Genomic DNA, 18,536 nt, shown 5'->3' with positions numbered 1-18,536 from the left:
TGCTGGATTTGGGGCTAACACAATAATTATTCCTCCCTGGGGTCGTCTGAACGTGGCTCTCACAGAAAAGCCTGGATGTTAAGTAGATGCAGAGCAAGCGTGGCGCTGACAGCGAGCTGCCGCCTGCAGCTGCGCTCGTCTCCATGCAGAAACGAAGCCGCCGTTAAACTCTTCGCCGCCCGGAGCTGCGCTCACACACATGTCGAGTTACAGCTCTGGAGTTGGAGACCATGTTTCCAGAGAATCAGAATAAAAAAGGAGGATTTTCTGGAGTTTAACTCCAGATGTGTGACGGGAAGCTTCAGATAATTTAACCTGCATTTGTCAGGTTTCAGGAAAGCTTCACTTACAACTTCTTTGGCTTCACATGATTATGTGAACAGCTTCTTATTTAAAAACTAACTCATGATAATGAGAGCATGTTTCTGAAAATAACTCAGCTGCTTCATTAGTTTAATTCATTTTCTGTTCATCTGCAGCTGTTTCTGTCTCTCTCCTCCTTCCTCAGATCTTCCTCTTCTTCCCATCTAGCTGCCCTCATGTCGGCCATCTTGGCTGCTAACAGCCAACCAAAGTCCTTCATGTCCGCCTTCGAGTCGTCCGTCTGCTCAGAGCTGTGAGCTGTGGTCACTGTTATTAAAGTTTAACATGTAGAGAGAAGTAATCCGCCTCGTTTGGTAAGAAATGGGGACAAATAGTTTGGATCCACAGTAATTTAATGACTTTAAAACAACATTTTTACTTTTTTTCATCACAAACATCATTAAATACATTAAATACATCAAAAGTAATTACATGAAACTCTATTTTCGATACTTTATCTCTGATTAAAAAGCAAATTGACAAATTAAACTAGCTGCAGAAGATTGAAATTAGCTTAAAACAGGAAGAACTTTCCCTAAATATTGATTATAGAGCTGCTGCTATTTAACATTCAAACATATTTTTATCACGTTAAACTACATATCTTTGACATCATGACAGCAGACTGATGTGAAGGTGTTTAAAAACATGTTTAGAAAAATATTCTACTTTTAAACCTTTCTCTGACTCTCTCTGGTGCTTCTAATGTGACTTTAAAGTATTCAGTGAGCCTGAGTGAAAACAGCCAATCAGAATTAACCTGGAGACTGTCACTGGTTCCTCTGCAGGGAGGGGGAGGAGCTTTGGAGGCGGAGCTGAAGCACAGCAGAGAGGGAGGGGGAGGAGCTTTGGAGGCGGAGCTGAAGCACAGCAGAGAGGGAGGGGGAGGAGCTTTGGAGGCGGGGCTGAAGCACAGCAGAGAGGGAGGGGGCGGAGCTTTGGAGGCGGAGCTGAAGCACAGCGGAGAGGGAGGGGGAGGAGCTTTGGAGGCGGGGCTGAAGCACAGCAGAGAGGGAGGGGGCGGAGCTTTGGAGGCGGAGCTGAAGCACAGCGGAGAGGGAGGGGGAGGAGCTTTGGAGGCGGAGCTGAAGCACAGCAGAGAGGGAGGGGGAGGAGCTTTGGAGGCGGAGCTGAAGTGCAGCAGAGAGGGAGGGGGAGGAGCTTTGGAGGCGGAGCTGAAGTGCAGCAGAGAGGGAGGGGGAGGAGCTTTGGAGGCGGAGCTTAGGCACAGCAGAGAGGGAGGGGGAGGAGCTTTGGAGCTGAAGCACAGCGGAGAGGGAGGGGGAGGAGCTTTGGAGGCGGAGCTGAAGCACAGCGGAGGGGGAGGGGGAGGAGCCTTGGAGGCGGAGCTGAAGCACAGCGGAGAGGGAGGGGGAGGAGCCTTGGAGGCGGAGCTGAAGCGCAGCAGAGAGCAGATTTTACTTCAGAGTCACACTAGTTTAAGACCAGATTAGCTATCATAACAAACTAGAGATCTCCTTGTAATTATAATCCATCTTCTGTCCAGTTTCTTTTTCAGTTACGATTCAAAGGAGGAACTTTGTGAACCCCCAAACCAGCTGACTGGTCTAAATGTTGCAGAATTACACTATTTATCTCAGAATAACAGTAAAACTACGTCTGGTGTCTCACTTCATGTGAGAGTTAAAAATGAGTCAACAGTTCCTAAAACATCCTACGAACGGATCGCACCACGTTAGACGGAGAAACTTTGGATCAGGCCGGATCCATGAGAAGATCGTCCTCCACAAACCCCGGCATGGACGGCTCTCTGTCCGCCTCTGCTTCCGCCTCCATGTCGGCGTGTTTGGGGGTCCTGGCACCAGGGTTGGCGTCCTTGGAGGCCAGAGATGTCTTCTTTCCCTCCAGCCAGTACGTTACCATGTCTCCTTTTCCCTGGAGGAGACGGGACAGACGTTACCGGGCGGCTCTGAGCAGAGGCGACCCGTGGGGGGGGGCCCACTCACCTTCACCTGCAGCATCCCTCGGCACTCCAGCACGTAGCCGCCGATCTCCTCCAGCAGGTAGAAGGCGCTGGAGCTGCACTGGACCTTCAGGGCTGCAAAGACAGCGAGGCGTCGTAAAGAAGCACGCCACCAAATGTTTCACACTCTCTGATCTTTGTTTCTGCCTGTGTTACCGACGCTTGTGGACTCCATCCGGGACGCAGTGTTGACCGTGTCTCCGAACAAACAGTAACGAGGCATCTTCGTCCCCACGACTCCGGCCACCACCGGACCTGAAGGCATCGCAGGTGTTCAGAGAGATTTAGAGATTTAACCGACAGAACATTTCAGGTTCAGCATCTGGCTGCGTACCGGAGTGTATCCCTCCCCGTATCTGCAGCTGTGTGCTGGGTTTGTGGGGGATCCTGAAGCTGCGACAGACCCCCACCAGGTCCAGAGCCATGCTGGCGATCTCTGCGGCGTGGAGGATCCCGTTCTCGTGGGGCACGCCCGACACCACCATGTCTGCACAGCAGTGTCACACAACATGGTGAAGATTTACAGGCTCAGAAACAGGAAACTTTGCGGCCAAACGGAGTTTCTCACAGGCGTCTCCGATGGTCTCCACCTTGTAGACGTTGTAGTTATCGATGATGTCGTCAAACGTCGTGTAGAGCTTGTTGAGGAAGTCCACCACCTGGTAAGGAGTGCTGCTGCTGGACAGCTGGGTGAAGCCCACGATGTCACTGAGCGTGCACACAGATGCAGACTGTCAGGATCATTTAATTAGATCTGCAGCTCCACTCTGTGATGTCTTCACTTCCTGTGAGTACCTGAAGAAGACGGTGGCGCTGACGTAGCTCTGGGCCTGTGACGGTTTCCCCTGACGCAGGTCATCAGCCACCTGCTTAGGAAGCATACCTGCATGAAAACACCTTGTTATTTCAGCCGCTTGTATCCACGACCTCATCCTCTGGGTCAGATCCCAGATCTGTGACCTCAGGTGAGGGTTGGAACAAAGATGGAGCAGGAACCTGAAAGCCTCTCAGCTCCCGCTGCACCACAACAGACCGGAGACGGTTTTACATGTTCAAGGTTAAAATAAAGTAAAAAGTTGTGCCTGAAACATGCTTTAAATGTGGAGTTTTAGGCTCTTATGAAGGTTTATCTGTAGAAGAGAAACATGCTTTAAATGTGGGGTTTTTGGCTCTTATGAATGTTTATCTATAGAAGAGAAACATGCTTTAAATGTGGAGTTTTTGGCTCTTATGAATGTTTATCTATAGAAGAGAAACATGCTTTAAATGTGGGGTTTTTGGCTCTTATGAAGGTTTATCTGTAGAAGAGAAACATGCTTTAAATGTGGAGTTTTTGGCTCTTATGAAGGTTTATCTATAGAAGAGAAACATGCTTTAAATGTGGAGTTTTTGGCTCTTATGAAGGTTTATCTATAGAAGAGAAACATGCTTTAAATGTGGAGTTTTAGGTTCTTATGAAGGTTTATCTATAGAAGAGAAACATGCTTTAAATGTGGAGTTTTTGGCTCTTATGAAGGTTTATCTACAGAAGAGAAACATGCTTTAAATGTGGAGTTTTTGGCTCTTATGAAGGTTTATCTATAGAAGAGAAACATGCTTTAAATGTGGAGTTTTTGGCTCTTATGAAGGTTTATCTATAGAAGAGAAACATGCTTTAAATGTGGAGTTTTTGGCTCTTATGAAGGTTTATCTATAGAAGAGAAACATGCTTTAAATGTGGAGTTTTTGGCTCTTATGAAGGTTTATCTATAGAAGAGAAACATGCTTTAAATGTGGAGTTTTTGGCTCTTATGAAGGTTTATCTACAGAAGAGAAACATGCTTTAAATGTGGAGTTTTTGGCTCTTATGAAGGTTTATCTACAGAAGAGAAACATGCTTTAAATGTGGAGTTTTTGGCTCTTATGAAGGTTTATCTATAGAAGAGAAACATGCTTTAAATGTGGAGTTTTTGGCTCTTGTGAAGGTTTATCTACAGAAGAGAAACAAGCTTTAAATGTGGAGTTTTTGGCTCTTATGAAGGTTTATCTATAGAAGAGAAACATGCTTTAAATGTGGAGTTTTAGGCTCTTATGAAGGTTTATCTATAGAAGAGAAACATGCTTTAAATGTGGAGTTTTAGGCTCTTATGAAGGTTTATCTGTAGAAGAGAAACATGCTTTAAATGTGGAGTTTTAGGCTCTTATGAAGGTTTATCTATAGAAGAGAAACATGCTTTAAATGTGGAGTTTTAGGCTCTTATGAAGGTTTATCTGTAGAAGAGAAACATGCTTTAAATGTGGAGTTTTAGGCTCTTATGAAGGTTTATCTATAGAAGAGAAACATGCTTTAAATGTGGAGTTTTAGGCTCTTATGAAGGTTTATCTGTAGAAGAGAAACATGCTTTAAATGTGGAGTTTTAGGCTCTTATGAAGGTTTATCTATAGAAGAGAAACATGCTTTAAATGTGGAGTTTTAGGTTCTTATGAATGTTTATCTGTAGAAGAGAAACATGCTTTAAATGTGGAGTTTTAGGCTCTTATGAAGGTTTATCTGTAGAAGAGAAACATGCTTTAAATGTGGAGTTTTAGGCTCTTATGAAGGTTTATCTATAGAAGAGAAACATGCTTTAAATGTGGAGTTTTAGGTTCTTATGAATGTTTATCTGTAGAAGAGAAACATGCTTTAAATGTGGAGTTTTAGGCTCTTATGAAGGTTTATCTGTAGAAGAGAAACATGCTTTAAATGTGGAGTTTTAGGCTCTTATGAAGGTTTATCTATAGAAGAGAAACATGCTTTAAATGTGGAGTTTTAGGTTCTTATGAATGTTTATCTGTAGAAGAGAAACATGCTTTAAATGTGGAGTTTTAGGCTCTTATGAAGGTTTATCTGTAGAAGAGAAACATGCTTTAAATGTGGAGTTTTAGGCTCTTATGAAGGTTTATCTATAGAAGAGAAACATGCTTTAAATGTGGAGTTTTAGGCTCTTATGAAGGTTTATCTATAGAAGAGAAACATGCTTTAAATGTGGAGTTTTTGGCTCTTATGAAGGTTTATCTATAGAAGAGAAACATGCTTTAAATGTGGAGTTTTAGGCTCTTATGAAGGTTTATCTATAGAAGAGAAACATGCTTTAAATGTGGAGTTTTAGGCTCTTATGAAGGTTTATCTGTAGAAGAGAAACATGCTTTAAATGTGGAGTTTTAGGCTCTTATGAAGGTTTATCTATAGAAGAGAAACATGCTTTAAATGTGGAGTTTTAGGTTCTTATGAAGGTTTATCTGTAGAAGAGAAACATGCTTTAAATGTGGAGTTTTTGGCTCTAATGAAGGTTTATCTATAGAAGAGAAACATGCTTTAAATGTGGAGTTTTAGGTTCTTATGAAGGTTTATCTACAGAAGAGAAACATGCTTTAAATGTGGAGTTTTAGGCTCTTATGAAGGTTTATCTACAGAAGAGAAACATGCTTTAAATGTGGAGTTTTTGGCTCTAATGAAGGTTTATCTGTAGAAGAGAAACATGCTTTAAATGTGGAGTTTTAGGCTCTTATGAAGGTTTATCTATAGAAGAGAAACATGCTTTAAATGTGGAGTTTTTGGCTCTTATGAAGGTTTATCTGTAGAAGAGAAACATGCTTTAAATGTGGAGTTTTAGGCTCTTATGAAGGTTTATCTACAGAAGAGAAACATGCTTTAAATGTGGAGTTTTAGGCTCTTATGAAGGTTTATCTATAGAAGAGAAACATGCTTTAAATGTGGAGTTTTTGGCTCTTATGAAGGTTTATCTATAGAAGAGAAACATGCTTTAAATGTGGAGTTTTTGGCTCTTGTGAAGGTTTATCTATAGAAGAGAAACATGCTTTAAATGTGGAGTTTTAGGCTCTTATGAATGTTTATCTATAGAAGAGAAACATGCTTTAAATGTGGAGTTTTTGGCTCTTATGAAGGTTTATCTATAGAAGAGAAACATGCTTTAAATGTGGAGTTTTTGGCTCTTGTGAAGGTTTATCTATAGAAGAGAAACATGCTTTAAATGTGGAGTTTTTGGCTCTTATGAAGGTTTATCTACAGAAGAGAAACACGCTTTAAATGTGGAGTTTTTGGCTCTTATGAAGGTTTATCTATAGAAGAGAAACATGCTTTAAATGTGGAGTTTTAGGCTCTTATGAAGGTTTATCTGTAGAAGAGAAACATGCTTTAAATGTGGAGTTTTAGGCTCTTATGAAGGTTTATCTACAGAAGAGAAACATGCTTTAAATGTGGAGTTTTTGGCTCTTATGAAGGTTTATCTATAGAAGAGAAACATGCTTTAAATGTGGAGTTTTTGGCTCTTGTGAAGGTTTATCTATAGAAGAGAAACATGCTTTAAATGTGGAGTTTTTGGCTCTTATGAAGGTTTATCTACAGAAGAGAAACACGCTTTAAATGTGGAGTTTTTGGCTCTTATGAAGGTTTATCTATAGAAGAGAAACATGCTTTAAATGTGGAGTTTTAGGCTCTTATGAAGGTTTATCTGTAGAAGAGAAACATGCTTTAAATGTGGAGTTTTAGGCTCTTATGAAGGTTTATCTATAGAAGAGAAACATGCTTTAAATGTGGAGTTTTTGGCTCTTATGAAGGTTTATCTATAGAAGAGAAACATGCTTTAAATGTGGAGTTTTAGGTTCTTATGAATGTTTATCTATAGAAGAGAAACATGCTTTAAATGTGGAGTTTTAGGTTCTTATGAATGTTTATCTACAGAAGAGAAACATGCTTTAAATGTGGAGTTTTTGGCTCTTATGAAGGTTTATCTGTAGAAGAGAAACATGCTTTAAATGTGGAGTTTTAGGTTCTTATGAAGGTTTATCTATAGAAGAGAAACATGCTTTAAATGTGGAGTTTTTGGCTCTTATGAAGGTTTAAATATAGAAGAGAAACATGCTTTAAATGTGGAGTTTTGGGCTCTTATGAAGGTTTATCTATAGAAGAGAAACATGCTTTAAATGTGGAGTTTTTGGCTCTTATGAAGGTTTATCTGTAGAAAAGAAACATGCTTTAAATGTGGAGTTTTTGGCTCTTATGAAGGTTTATCTGTAGAAGAGAAACATGCTTTAAATGTGGAGTTTTTGGCTCTTATGAATGTTTATCTACAGAAGAGAAACATGCTTTAAATGTGGAGTTTTTGGCTCTTATGAAGGTTTATCTGTAGAAGAGAAACATGCTTTAAATGTGGAGTTTTAGGTTCTTATGAAGGTTTATCTATAGAAGAGAAACATGCTTTAAATGTGGAGTTTTTGGCTCTAATCAAAGGTTTATCTATAGAAAAGAACTGGTTTGAACTTAAGACCAGAAATAAAGATAATCTCATCATCTGCATAGAGACGAATCTTTCAGGCTGAGTGTGAATAATATGGAGAACACATCGAGTTCTTTTATAACCTGCATGATGGGACTAATGCGTGTTTTTGTGCTTCTTACTGTAAAGCAGCCTGTCGGTTTTCTGCTTCTCATGCATCAGATCCTGAGTGCGTTCAGCCACCAGAACCTCCAGATGTTTGCTGTACTTCTCCATCTGAAACACGAAGAGATGTCTTTAGATGCAGACCAGAGGAACACCTTTAATCAGTGATCCGATGTGTGCAGGCTGGGTTTTATTACCAGGTTCATCATCATGTCCACGGGACTGACTTTGATGGGGTTGATGCGGTGAACAAACTTGTTGATTTGCTCAAAGGAGGGTCGGTGGGCGGGGTTATGCGAGCGACATCGCCGAATCAGCTGCCGAAAAACGGAGGGATGAAGATGGTCACATCTGTCCAGCTGATGGATCATATTTGCACTTGTTCCCTGTAAATAATCTGAAAATGTGTTGTTTGAACTCACGTCCACGTAGTCAGCAGGACACGGGCAGGTGTTGTCGGCTTTACTGGAGATCAGCTCAGGGAGGGGAGGACACCACGCACACTCCAGGTTGGACTCCTCTGCCTCCAGGACAAAGGTAGTTTTATTCATTTGTCTTTAGGTTAAACAGTTGCTCATATTCAGCCCTTTTTAACAATGTTCTGAGCTCTTATTTAGATGTTTAGATCGACATAAATGAGGAACTTTCAAACAAAGGAGAACTAAAATGAATAAAAAAATAGTTTTCCCACCTCAGATAACCTAATAAATGCTCTTAAGAACAGAAAAGAGTAGCTTTTCCACAGCTTGTCACCTTTAAGGAGTGAACTTTCTACAGAGGAGCATCCTGGCAGACTTACTGGGACTGGGTCGCTGCGAGTGGCGACCTCCAGCAGGATGATAGAATAACTGGGAACACAATCAGAGGAGACCAGCTCCATGTTAACTCAAACCGCCAAACCAACAGTTTCAGACACATTTTGGGCTAAATGCTGGGGTTAAAGAGGATTATTATCGTACCTGAACACGTCTCCTGCCAGCGTCGGCTCCATGTTGGAGTTCTGAAACTCCGGCGGCATGTACACCTCCAACAGCCTCTGCTGATAGGTGGACAGAGGCTCCGCCCCATCGTCCCTGCGGTATGACCTCAGCCCGTAATCTGACAGCACATTCAGTCAAAAACTGTCCAATCACTGTCCAGGGAAACTTCTTTATCATAGAAGTTATTACAGAAGTTATTATAGAAGTTATAGAAGTTATTATAAAAGTTATTATAGAAGTTATTAAAGAAGTTATTATAGAAGTTATTACAGAAGTTATTATAGAAGTTATTACAGAAGTTATTACAGAAGTTATTATAGAAGTTATTACAGAAGTTATTATAGAAGTTATTACAGAAGTTATTACAGAAGTTATTATAGAAGTTATTACAGAAGTTATTACAGAAGTTATTATAGAAGTTATTATAGAAGTTATTATAGAAGTTATTACAGAAGTTATTATAGAAGTTATAGAAGTTATTACAGAAGTTATTATAGAAGTTATTAAAGAAGTTATTATAGAAGTTATAGAAGTTATTACAGAAGTTATTATAGAAGTTATTATAGAAGTTATTATAAAAGTTATTACAGAAGTTATTATAAAAGTTATTACAGAAGTTATTATAAAAGTTATTATAGAAGTTATAGAAGTTATTAAAGAAGTTATTATAGAAGTTATTATAGAAGTTATTAAAGAAGTTATTATAAAAGTTATTATAGAAGTTATAGAAGTTATTATAGAAGTTATTATAGAAGTTATTATAGAAGTTATTAAAGAAGTTATTATAGAAGTTATTATAGAAGTTATTAAAGAAGTTATTATAAAAGTTATTATAGAAGTTATAGAAGTTATTAAAGAAGTTATTATAGAAGTTATTATAGAAGTTATTAAAGAAGTTATTATAAAAGTTATTATAGAAGTTATAGAAGTTATTAAAGAAGTTATTATAGAAGTTATTATAGAAGTTATGACACCAACACAGTCAAAAAAGTCAAAAAGTCACCTGTTATTTTGCACCTGTTATTTTTCACCTCACCTGTTATTTTGCACCTGTTATTTTTCACCTGTTATTTTTCACCTGTTATTTTTCACCTGTTATTTTTCACCTGTTATTTTTCACCTCACCTGTTATTTTTCACCTCACCTGTTATTTTTCACCTGTTATTTTGCACCTCACCTGTTATTTTTCACCTGTTATTTTTCACCTCACCTGTTATTTTTCACCTCACCTGTTATTTTTCACCTCACCTGTTATTTTTCACCTGTTATTTTGCACCTGTTATTTTTCACCTGTTATTTTTCACCTGTTATTTTGCACCTGTTATTTTTCACCTGTTATTTTTCACCTGTTATTTTTCACCTGTTATTTTGCACCTCACCTGTTATTTTTCACCTGTTATTTTGCACCTCACCTGTTATTTTGCACCTGTTATTTTTCACCTGTTATTTTGCACCTCACCTGTTATTTTTCACCTGTTATTTTGCACCTCACCTGTTATTTTGCACCTCACCTGTTATTTTTCACCTGTTATTTTGCACCTCACCTGTTATTTTGCACCTGTTATTTTGCACCTCACCTGTTATTTTGCACCTGTTATTTTGCACCTCACCTGTTATTTTGCACCTCACCTGTTATTTTGCAGACCCAGCGGTCGTCTAAAACACAGTTCAGAGACTTGAGTCGGCCGTGACAGATCCGGTGCTGGTGGAGGTACGACATCCCTCTGGCGATGTCTGTGGCGAATGAAAACCTGGCAGACGGTCACAGTGTTTACTTTGAGATGAGTCCAAACCGTCTCTACATGACGAACGCTTCATGTGTCGTGTTTGTTCTAATTCATCCGTCGTGCTGCTGTGGATAAGCGTTTGAGTCTACCTGAAGCCCCAGTTAAGTGGGATCTCCTCGTTCAGGAGCACGTCGTTGAGGCTTCCCTTTGGGCAGTACTCTGTTACTATGGCAACGTTTGGCACCTCGACACAGCCACCGATAAACTTACACAGGTTGGGGTGATCCAGCTCTCTGGGCAAAAAGGGAAAAGATGTTTGGGTGTGTTGAGGCATGAGGAGGGTGTGTTTGAACGTTTATTACCTGACTTGTTTTACTTCCTGTCTGATGGATTTGGACAAAGAAAAGGTTTTTGTTTGGATTCTTTTGATTGCCACTGTCCTGCCGTCACTGCAAATGAAAAAGAACCCTTAAGATGTGCTGAAAGCATGAAGTTTGTATGGGCAGACAGGTAGTAGGAAGGGTGGGCGCACTATATCCCGGTGCAGGTGAACTTCCGGGTGCCTGGTTGAGCTGTACAGGAGCTGAACCCAGTCACACAGCTGGCGTTGCTGTTGCTGTTCCCCACCGGGACGCTCATTAAGCTGCCCGTGGTCATACGAGCTTCCTGATCTACAGAGGAGTAACAGAGTCAGTTCCTTTCTGTTTTAAGTCACACATGAGCCAATAAATTAGAAACACATCACGACTTTGATGCTTTAGGACTTCATGCTGAGAAAAACTTAAATACTCCTTCATGTTCTGGTTGGTTTACGGGACCCAGATCTACATGTTTTGGGCAGTTTTAAGTTTTATTTTCACAGAGTTTAACCGGTTCTGATGAATTTCTCCTCAGACAAAACCTCCTGAGAGTTCAGAGTTCATCTCCCTTGGACACACAGCATCCAAACCACATTACGTCACCTGTGGGGTACCTCAGGGGTCTGTACTTGGCCCCATCCTCGTCATCATCTACCTACTCCCTCTTGGCCGAGTCATCGGCCACCTTGGACTTTAATTCCCTCGATGTGCTGATGACACACAACTTTATGTCTAAACCGCAGCTGCAGCTCCACCTTCATCATCATCATCGCCTCCTTCTCCACTGACCATCTGTCTGGAGGAGATAAAGGTGTGGATGGAGCACCGCCTCCTCCAACTAAACGGCTCCAAAACTGAACCCGTCATAGTTAACGCCCCTCACCAGACCCAGCCGTCGTCCATGGTCACAACGTCTCCCTCTGCTCATCAGTCACCGACCTTAGTGAGAACATAGACCCCTACCTCACCATTAAATCCTGTATAAATCACCTCCATCACCTTCTCTAACATCGCAGAACTCGCCCAACTCTCACCCTCCCAGATGCTGAAAAGTTGTCCCTTTGTCTCCTTCAGATAACATATTACACCAACATATTCCTCGCCCCCTTCATTGGGTTCCTGCCTCAGGATTGATGATCAGGTCTCATTTATCACTCACCGGTTCATTTGTCAGACCTTCACATTTCCAGGACAAAGCTGAGCATCATGGGAGATTCAGATCAGACAGAACCTTGACAGAAGTACCTTGTTTAATTGTAAAGAAGTCGATGATCCAGCTTTCATCCCACAGCAGCTTCTCTCTTTGGTACCTCAGCCACTGCACAGATGCATTTTATTCTTGTTCAACATGTTACTGAAGGACTTTGTTCACACGTGTGGTTGAATTGTTCGAGTCTCACCACTGCAGTCAGTACAAAGGAGAGGCAAAGCAGGCTGAGCGGCAGGCCGATGGCCAGCTTGGTGCCAGGACTCATGGGGCAATCGCCACAGTCGGCTGGACAAGTGGAACAAAGCTCCGCCTCCTCACAGACGCCGTCGCCACAGACTGAGAAGGATAATCAGAGGTCAGGTCTGTGTTTTCACTAATGTGGAGATTAAACTGTAGTTTCAGTCGCTAACTGTCTGTGACACCTGAACATTTAGGACTTTATATAAAACCTTTTCATGTAAATTACATTCACACATTGACTTAGAAGCAAGCAGCAACACCAAAGCTTCACCACAGGAACTTTATTTAAAGGATAGATCACACAGATAAGGTGGAGTCGTGCCTTTAAAACTCAATAGGTTCTTAAACTGGCATCTGAGACACAAGACTAACACAGGTGTGACGTCATCATGCAGTTAAATACTGACTGATCAACACCAACATACAAAGAACTGCAATAATCTAAATGAGATGCAATAAAAGCCTGAATAACTCTGATGGTCCTGGAGCTGGATGGAGGCCTTCACCTCACTGAGGAGTTTTAATTTAGAAAATGATTTCTGAACTGCTCTGTCTGTCAAAATCAAAGTTACAGAGATCAAAGATCTTCGAGGTTCTTTGAAATTGGCTGAAACATCTGAAGCCTATAACCAGCTAAAAGGTTGAGTTGCCCAAATACAGAAGTTCAAATTAAAAAAAACTCTCAGACAGTTCAGCAGATCCTGGATGGAAGTACGGCTCCTAGTTTAAATTGGAGTTAGAACCGGGCCCAGAATGGAGCCTGGAGGTACTCCACAAGTAAGTGGGGGCACGGAAATGTTGGGGACCAAGTGTTCTCTAAAGAGAGTTCTAATAAAAGAGAGTATTAAAGAGACTCATGAAGGTAGAGAGGGAGGTTCCTGCTCCCACTTTGGTGGAGCCACAGACATTAACAGTCTGGACCTGTCTTGTTGTGATATAAAATGGCGGCTGCTGAGACTCCAGCATTGTTAGCAGGTGGAGTTCAGTGAGTAGTGGAGTGACACGCATCCTCCTCTGCTGACGGAAACATCAGTGCTGCTGCATTCTAGACCATTTAGTATCTGTTTCACTGAGCATGCTGGGAGATGTGCTGAAAGATCTTCAGAATCTATGATGGTACACTGATTCAGCTGCATTCTGGGTCCCGGCCGGAAACCAGACTTTTACACCATGTTCTGGAGCTAACCTCAGACTCCAGCAGCAGCTTTTAGCTTCGCCTCTCACACAATCTTTCCTGCAACTGGTCCTCTGTAGTCCTGAATAAAAGTAGAGGAAGACCTACCCACAGCTGGCAGAACGGTGCTTTTGGACTCCAGGGCCGCCTGCATGGTACCGACTCGAATGTGAGCAATGAGCGAAGTCAGGCCGGCGTGGAACAGAACCACCTGCAGGACGACGGGTCAAAAACAAGTCAACACACTTAGAAGTTAATGTTTGATTTAAACCAAGCCTGAGAAGAAGCATCAGAGAGCCTAAAATCACAGAAAACTAAAGTAGGGTATCATCAGCATATAATAATGTAATGATACGGAATCACTGAGGAAGGATTGGTGCCATCCATCCATTTTCTGTCGGTTGGGTAGCGGGGGGGCTGGAGCCTAAAGATTAGTGCATCATACAAATTACAATAAAGATCTTTACTGAACTGAATAATTTTGCTGCTTTTCGCCTCTAATCTCACCAACATCAGTAATGTTCTGATTCTGCCACCTGGGAACGACAATATTCAGGAAAAAGCATAAAGTAGGTTTTTATAACTGGTGTGAAGACTCTGCGTCTTGCTGCTGCCTCATCTGAACTCATCTGAACTCATCTGAACTCATCTGAACTCATCTGAACTCATCTTAACTAATCTGAACTCCGGAGGGTTAAACCGCTGACTCATTACCCCTAAGTCCCAGTTTATACTCTTTCAGAACGTTGAGCATTCAGAGTTTTGCGTCGAATGAACACGTTTCTCTGCAGTTCTCCATGCCGGTAGGGGGGTGTGTTTGTGTGGTTTCAGGTTACAGCCGAATCCTTGCTTTTTCTTCCGGTCACAGTTAACAACAGTAACCAACGGCAACCGAGGTGGAGCAGCTGTATTTGCAGCTGGAGCTCATCAATACTGAAGAACAAATGCTTAAAGTGCAAATGTCTGTCCGACCGGCCGAGGCTGAATTTACAACCTGGATGAACAAATGAACTTTACATACTTTCAAATGTCAACGAGCTTCTTCGCCGTGTTCAGCCATTAGGACCAGAAACTGCCGGAAATTACGTTCTGAGCGGACCAATCGCAGCCCTTACGGCGTGGCGTTAGGATTTTTTGGAGGCGCACGTCAGGCTCCGGCGTAGAAATGACGGAGAACTATAAACTACGCTTAACCCTCAGCGTTTGTTATTTGGAGTCTCTGAGTTCCAGACTCTTATTTCTGCTCCTCACTCCCACTGCAGCCTCTGCTGAGAGGAACTCTCCCAACGACTTTGACTTAGTTTGGAAACTTCTGCTTCGGGCTCACACATAAAGCCCAGAATAAGCCCGTGTGAGACGGCCCGTGGTTCTGATCTGTGTGCTTTACCTTGGCGGTCCAGTTGGTCTGGGTCATCTTCCCGGAGGTGGAGATGGTGTGGGTGAAGATTTTTCCATCATCAGGAATCCAGGGGCCGCAGATGCTCTCTGTTGACTGAGGAGGACATGAGTTTATCTTTAGCATGCAAAGCAGGAGGTTGGTCTGTGAGCTGCTTTCTGTCTCATTTCTCTGTTTAAAACGCTGTGAGAACAGCTGTGAACACGTGCGCACCATGTATCCCAGCGGGCAGGAGTGGATGTTCGCGTGGTGAATGCAGCAGTTTTCTCCGCTGGCGTCCTTCCAGTTGGCCGGACATTCGTGATGTTGGCAGAACCTCCGAGCTGCTGCAGCGTCTGTTATGGAGCTGAACACAGCAGAGCCGGTTTGGGCCAAGTCAGGGTTCGTTAGTTCTGTGTGAGCAGGACCAGGTTACCTGTGGGGGAAGACGTTGTTTTGGACAGCCCAGTGGTAGAAGGAGTCCCGCGCTGTGACAGAGTAAGTGACGCTGAACACCTCGCCGCTTTTCACCAGCTCTGGAGGACGAACAATCCAGGCCATCTCCAGCCCTGGGCAGGAGACACAGGCTGGAGTAAGTTATGCAGCCTTAAAATAAGCTGCAGGCAGGGAGCTGCGTTTCTATTGATTTAAAGAAGAAACCAAGGCAAAGTGTTGCATTAGGGGTCAGTGACACACAGCTGAAAACATCTCCCCGTTACTTTTCAAGCATTTTGGAGAAAAAAAGCAGTGATTTTCCCTTTTCGAGGTACTGAGGTGACACTGGCGCAACAAACTGATGCATCCATAAAGTACTTTGAGCTGCTGCTGTCGGATAAAATAAAGGCATATTACAGATGTCTGATAAAGGGCTACAGCTGTTTATTATGTAGACATGCTAATTATTCTTAATCGCTTTATTTGTTTGGAAAGAAATGGGCAAAAAATGACTAAATGAGTAAAATAAAGAAGTTCCACTAAAATGGAGGAAGATCAGTCGACAAGGCAAATTTATTAATATAGCTCAACACGGTCCATCCTTCCATCCATTCGTTATCTTCCTCTTATCAGAGGTCATGTCAGAACCAGCAGGTCCAGGAGTTAAACCCATCCATCCCTCTCCAGCTCCTCCTGGGGGTCCTGAGGTGTTCCCAGGCCTGATGGGATGTATAATCCCTCCAGCCTGTTCTGGTTCTGACCCGGGGCCTCCTCCCAGTTGGACGAGACCAACTCATTTCAGCCGCTTGTATCCAGGACCTCCTTCTTTGGGTCAGAACCCAGATCTGTGAGCTCAGGTGAGGGTTGGAACAAAGATGGAGCAGGAACCTGAAAGCTTCTCCTTCCGGCTCAGCTTCACCAAACGGACCGGAGCAGCGCCCTCATTACTGCTGACGGAGCCCCGATCCGTCTGTCCATCTCTGATCCAACTCACCATCACTCAGAACCAGAACCAGAGATGCTGAAACTGCTCCAGCTGAGGCAGAGACTCATCCCGACCCGGAGGATCAGAACCAGGTCCAGAGATGCTGAAACTGCTCCAGCTGAGGCAGAGACTCATCCCGACCCGGAGGTTCAGAACCAGGTCCAGAGATGCTGAAACTGCTCCAGCTGAGGCAGAGACTCATCCCGACCCGGAGGGTCAGAACCAGGTCCAGAGAAGCTGAAACTGCTCCAGCTGAGGCAGAGACTCAGCCCGACCCGGAGGGTCAGAACCAGGTCCAGAGAAGCTGAAACTGCTCCAGCTGAGGCAGAGACTCAGCCCGACCCGGAGGGTCCAGAACCAGGGCCTCAGATCTGGAGGAGCTGCTTCACACTCAGCTGTGAGCCGCTCTCAGCGACGACCTCCCACCGTTTTCTGTTGCCCGTCGCTTCCACAGCAGCCGGCTTCACCAGATCTAACCCGAGCTCATGTGCTGAACTCATCTGGAGACTTCCTGTCTCAGTGTTTCAGACTCACCTCCACAGTCGACCATATTATACTCGTTGGGCGCCTCCAGAGGCCAGCAGTCGTACTCGCTGTTGTCCAAGTCGTGCCAGCAAAAGGCAGGACTGACGCACACCTGGAGGCAAACACACACAGATATAAAACACAGAAACAGCTGCTCCTGTGAAGGATGTTGTTGTTCAAATCCAATTCATTTATTTACAGGTTTACAGAGAAAACAGGGAGGATTCATTCAATCTATCAGGGTTTAAAACAGGAAGACAGTTCTCTTGTTTTCTTTAAAGAACAGTCATTGTAATGCAGCAGAAACCATGTCTCTGAATCACTTTAAGTTTTAATTAACGACCTTCAGCCCATAAATGGAGGCAAAGCTGTTTGATTTGAAGTCTTACCCAGAGTAGAAACCAGAGATGTTCCTTCATGCTGCCACGAAAGGAGAAACGGACTGATGGTCGTGGACATCTGCAGCTTCTGAGCTGCTGAATGAGAGAAGATCAGAGCTGGAGGTGAAGAGGAGGAGGAGAGAGGAAGCCACAGGTGACACATGGTGAATACTCGCTGCCCCCTGCTGGTGGAGGCTGTAACTGCAGGTTCTGAGTTTATTAAACTCCATCATTTCTGAGCCTAGCTGCAGTCAGGCTGCTCCTCAGGACACTTAAAGTGTGAAAATGATCAGTTAACCTGAAGTTTAGATGCTGGAACAACTAGTTTTCTGCTCAATTTATTCATTAAATTGTTGAAAAGCAGAATTTGAAGTGGATTTACTGCACTTTTGTGTTAAAGAGGAACAACTTAAAGTATTCTTAAAGTACTAAAATACACGTATTAGTATTCTTTGTCCACTTCAGTACAATAAAAATTAGTTCTTAATAATAACTTACAAACTTTTAAGTTTGAAGTGTAAAAAGTGACTTAAAATTAGACTCAAATGTTATTTGTTACTCAAACTTTAAAGTATTAAGATATATATTTAGAAAATCAGCTTTCAGTTCAATGTTACAATAATAATTCTGAGAAGACAATTTTATACAAACATTTAATAGAAACTGCAGATAAGTTTAAGTATAATTTCCTTTAATATTTCCCAATAAAGTGAACCGTAGTACAGTTACTTCTGGATAGATCACCTTTGTGTGCATTAACAGTGAATATATTCAAGATCCAATAAGTTTTATTTATTTTTCACCAGGCCTGCAATCAATCAGTAAATATCTGACTACAATGCCTCAACAAGTTAGTTCAGTGATTTAGGACAAATCACAACAAATATCACCTAATTTCAAAGATGCAGATCATTTACAATCCAATTCATTGTAATCCAATCAAATCAAATGAACCGTAAACAAATATCAGCAAAATGTGGATGTCTGAAAGTGCTTTAAAATGTCCAAATACTAACTTATTCCTGCTGCGGACCTCTGAAATCACTGTTCTGACAGGGAAAAGTTCAATTAAATTAAAAAATGAGCGGTTACAGGTGACTTTTTCAGGGTTTAAAGTCAGAAGGGCCAAAAATATATGGAATAAATGATAAAAGTCTCATTTCAACCTGGCGAAAAGCTGTAATTTATATCTAAACTGTAACCGCAGAGGGCAGAATGTGCTGATTAAAATGTTTTCTATTTGTAGTGTGCGCCCGCGAGGCGTCTTGAAACGTGACGTCACAGAGGAATGCTCGCCACAAATGTGCCGGTGAACACGCACGGACACACGGCGGGTGTCAGGTTGCTCCATCCGCGCCTTAACAACCTGACACGCGAGC

The 18,536-nt window shown here is 42.4% G+C and overlaps 1 protein-coding gene across 1 annotated transcript; it reads right to left on the bottom strand.

Moving 5' to 3' along the window:
- Nucleotides 1-1,811: 1,811 nt before the first annotated feature.
- LOC140282321 (atrial natriuretic peptide receptor 1-like) lies at nt 1,812-18,508 on the bottom strand. Its single transcript, XM_072376902.1, has 23 exons — nt 18,440-18,508; nt 16,787-16,889; nt 15,269-15,401; nt 15,067-15,199; nt 14,845-14,949; nt 13,566-13,668; nt 12,234-12,379; nt 12,079-12,151; nt 11,007-11,145; nt 10,837-10,923; nt 10,624-10,767; nt 10,377-10,498; nt 8,727-8,865; nt 8,567-8,615; nt 8,190-8,291; nt 7,965-8,084; nt 7,785-7,878; nt 3,143-3,230; nt 2,916-3,055; nt 2,682-2,834; nt 2,504-2,602; nt 2,331-2,422; nt 1,812-2,259 (listed from the first exon to the last, which is right to left on the bottom strand). The coding sequence occupies exons 1-23, from the start codon at nt 18,506-18,508 to the stop codon at nt 2,080-2,082; spliced, it is 2,613 nt and encodes an 870-aa protein (XP_072233003.1). The 3' UTR covers nt 1,812-2,079.
- Between the last annotated feature and the right edge of the window lie 28 nt (nt 18,509-18,536).

The sequence above is a fragment of the Leuresthes tenuis genome, unplaced genomic scaffold, assembly GCF_036924035.1.
Source record: "Leuresthes tenuis unplaced genomic scaffold, fLeuTen1.0.hap1 SCAF_22, whole genome shotgun sequence".
NCBI lineage: Eukaryota > Metazoa > Chordata > Actinopteri > Atheriniformes > Atherinopsidae > Leuresthes > Leuresthes tenuis.
This window is presented reverse-complemented; position numbering and strand designations above follow the sequence as displayed.

Coding starts and splice junctions, on each gene's coding strand:
- LOC140282321 (XM_072376902.1), bottom strand. CDS start 18,508: ATGGAGCAACCTGACACCCGCCGTGTGTCCGTGCGTGTTCACCGGCAC. Junction 15,200..15,268: donor AACAACGTCTTCCCCCACAG/GTAACCTGGTCC, acceptor TGCTGTGTTCAG/CTCCATAACAGACGCTGCAG. Junction 10,924..11,006: donor TTCACCTGCACCGGGATATA/GTGCGCCCACCC, acceptor TTTCATTTGCAG/TGACGGCAGGACAGTGGCAA.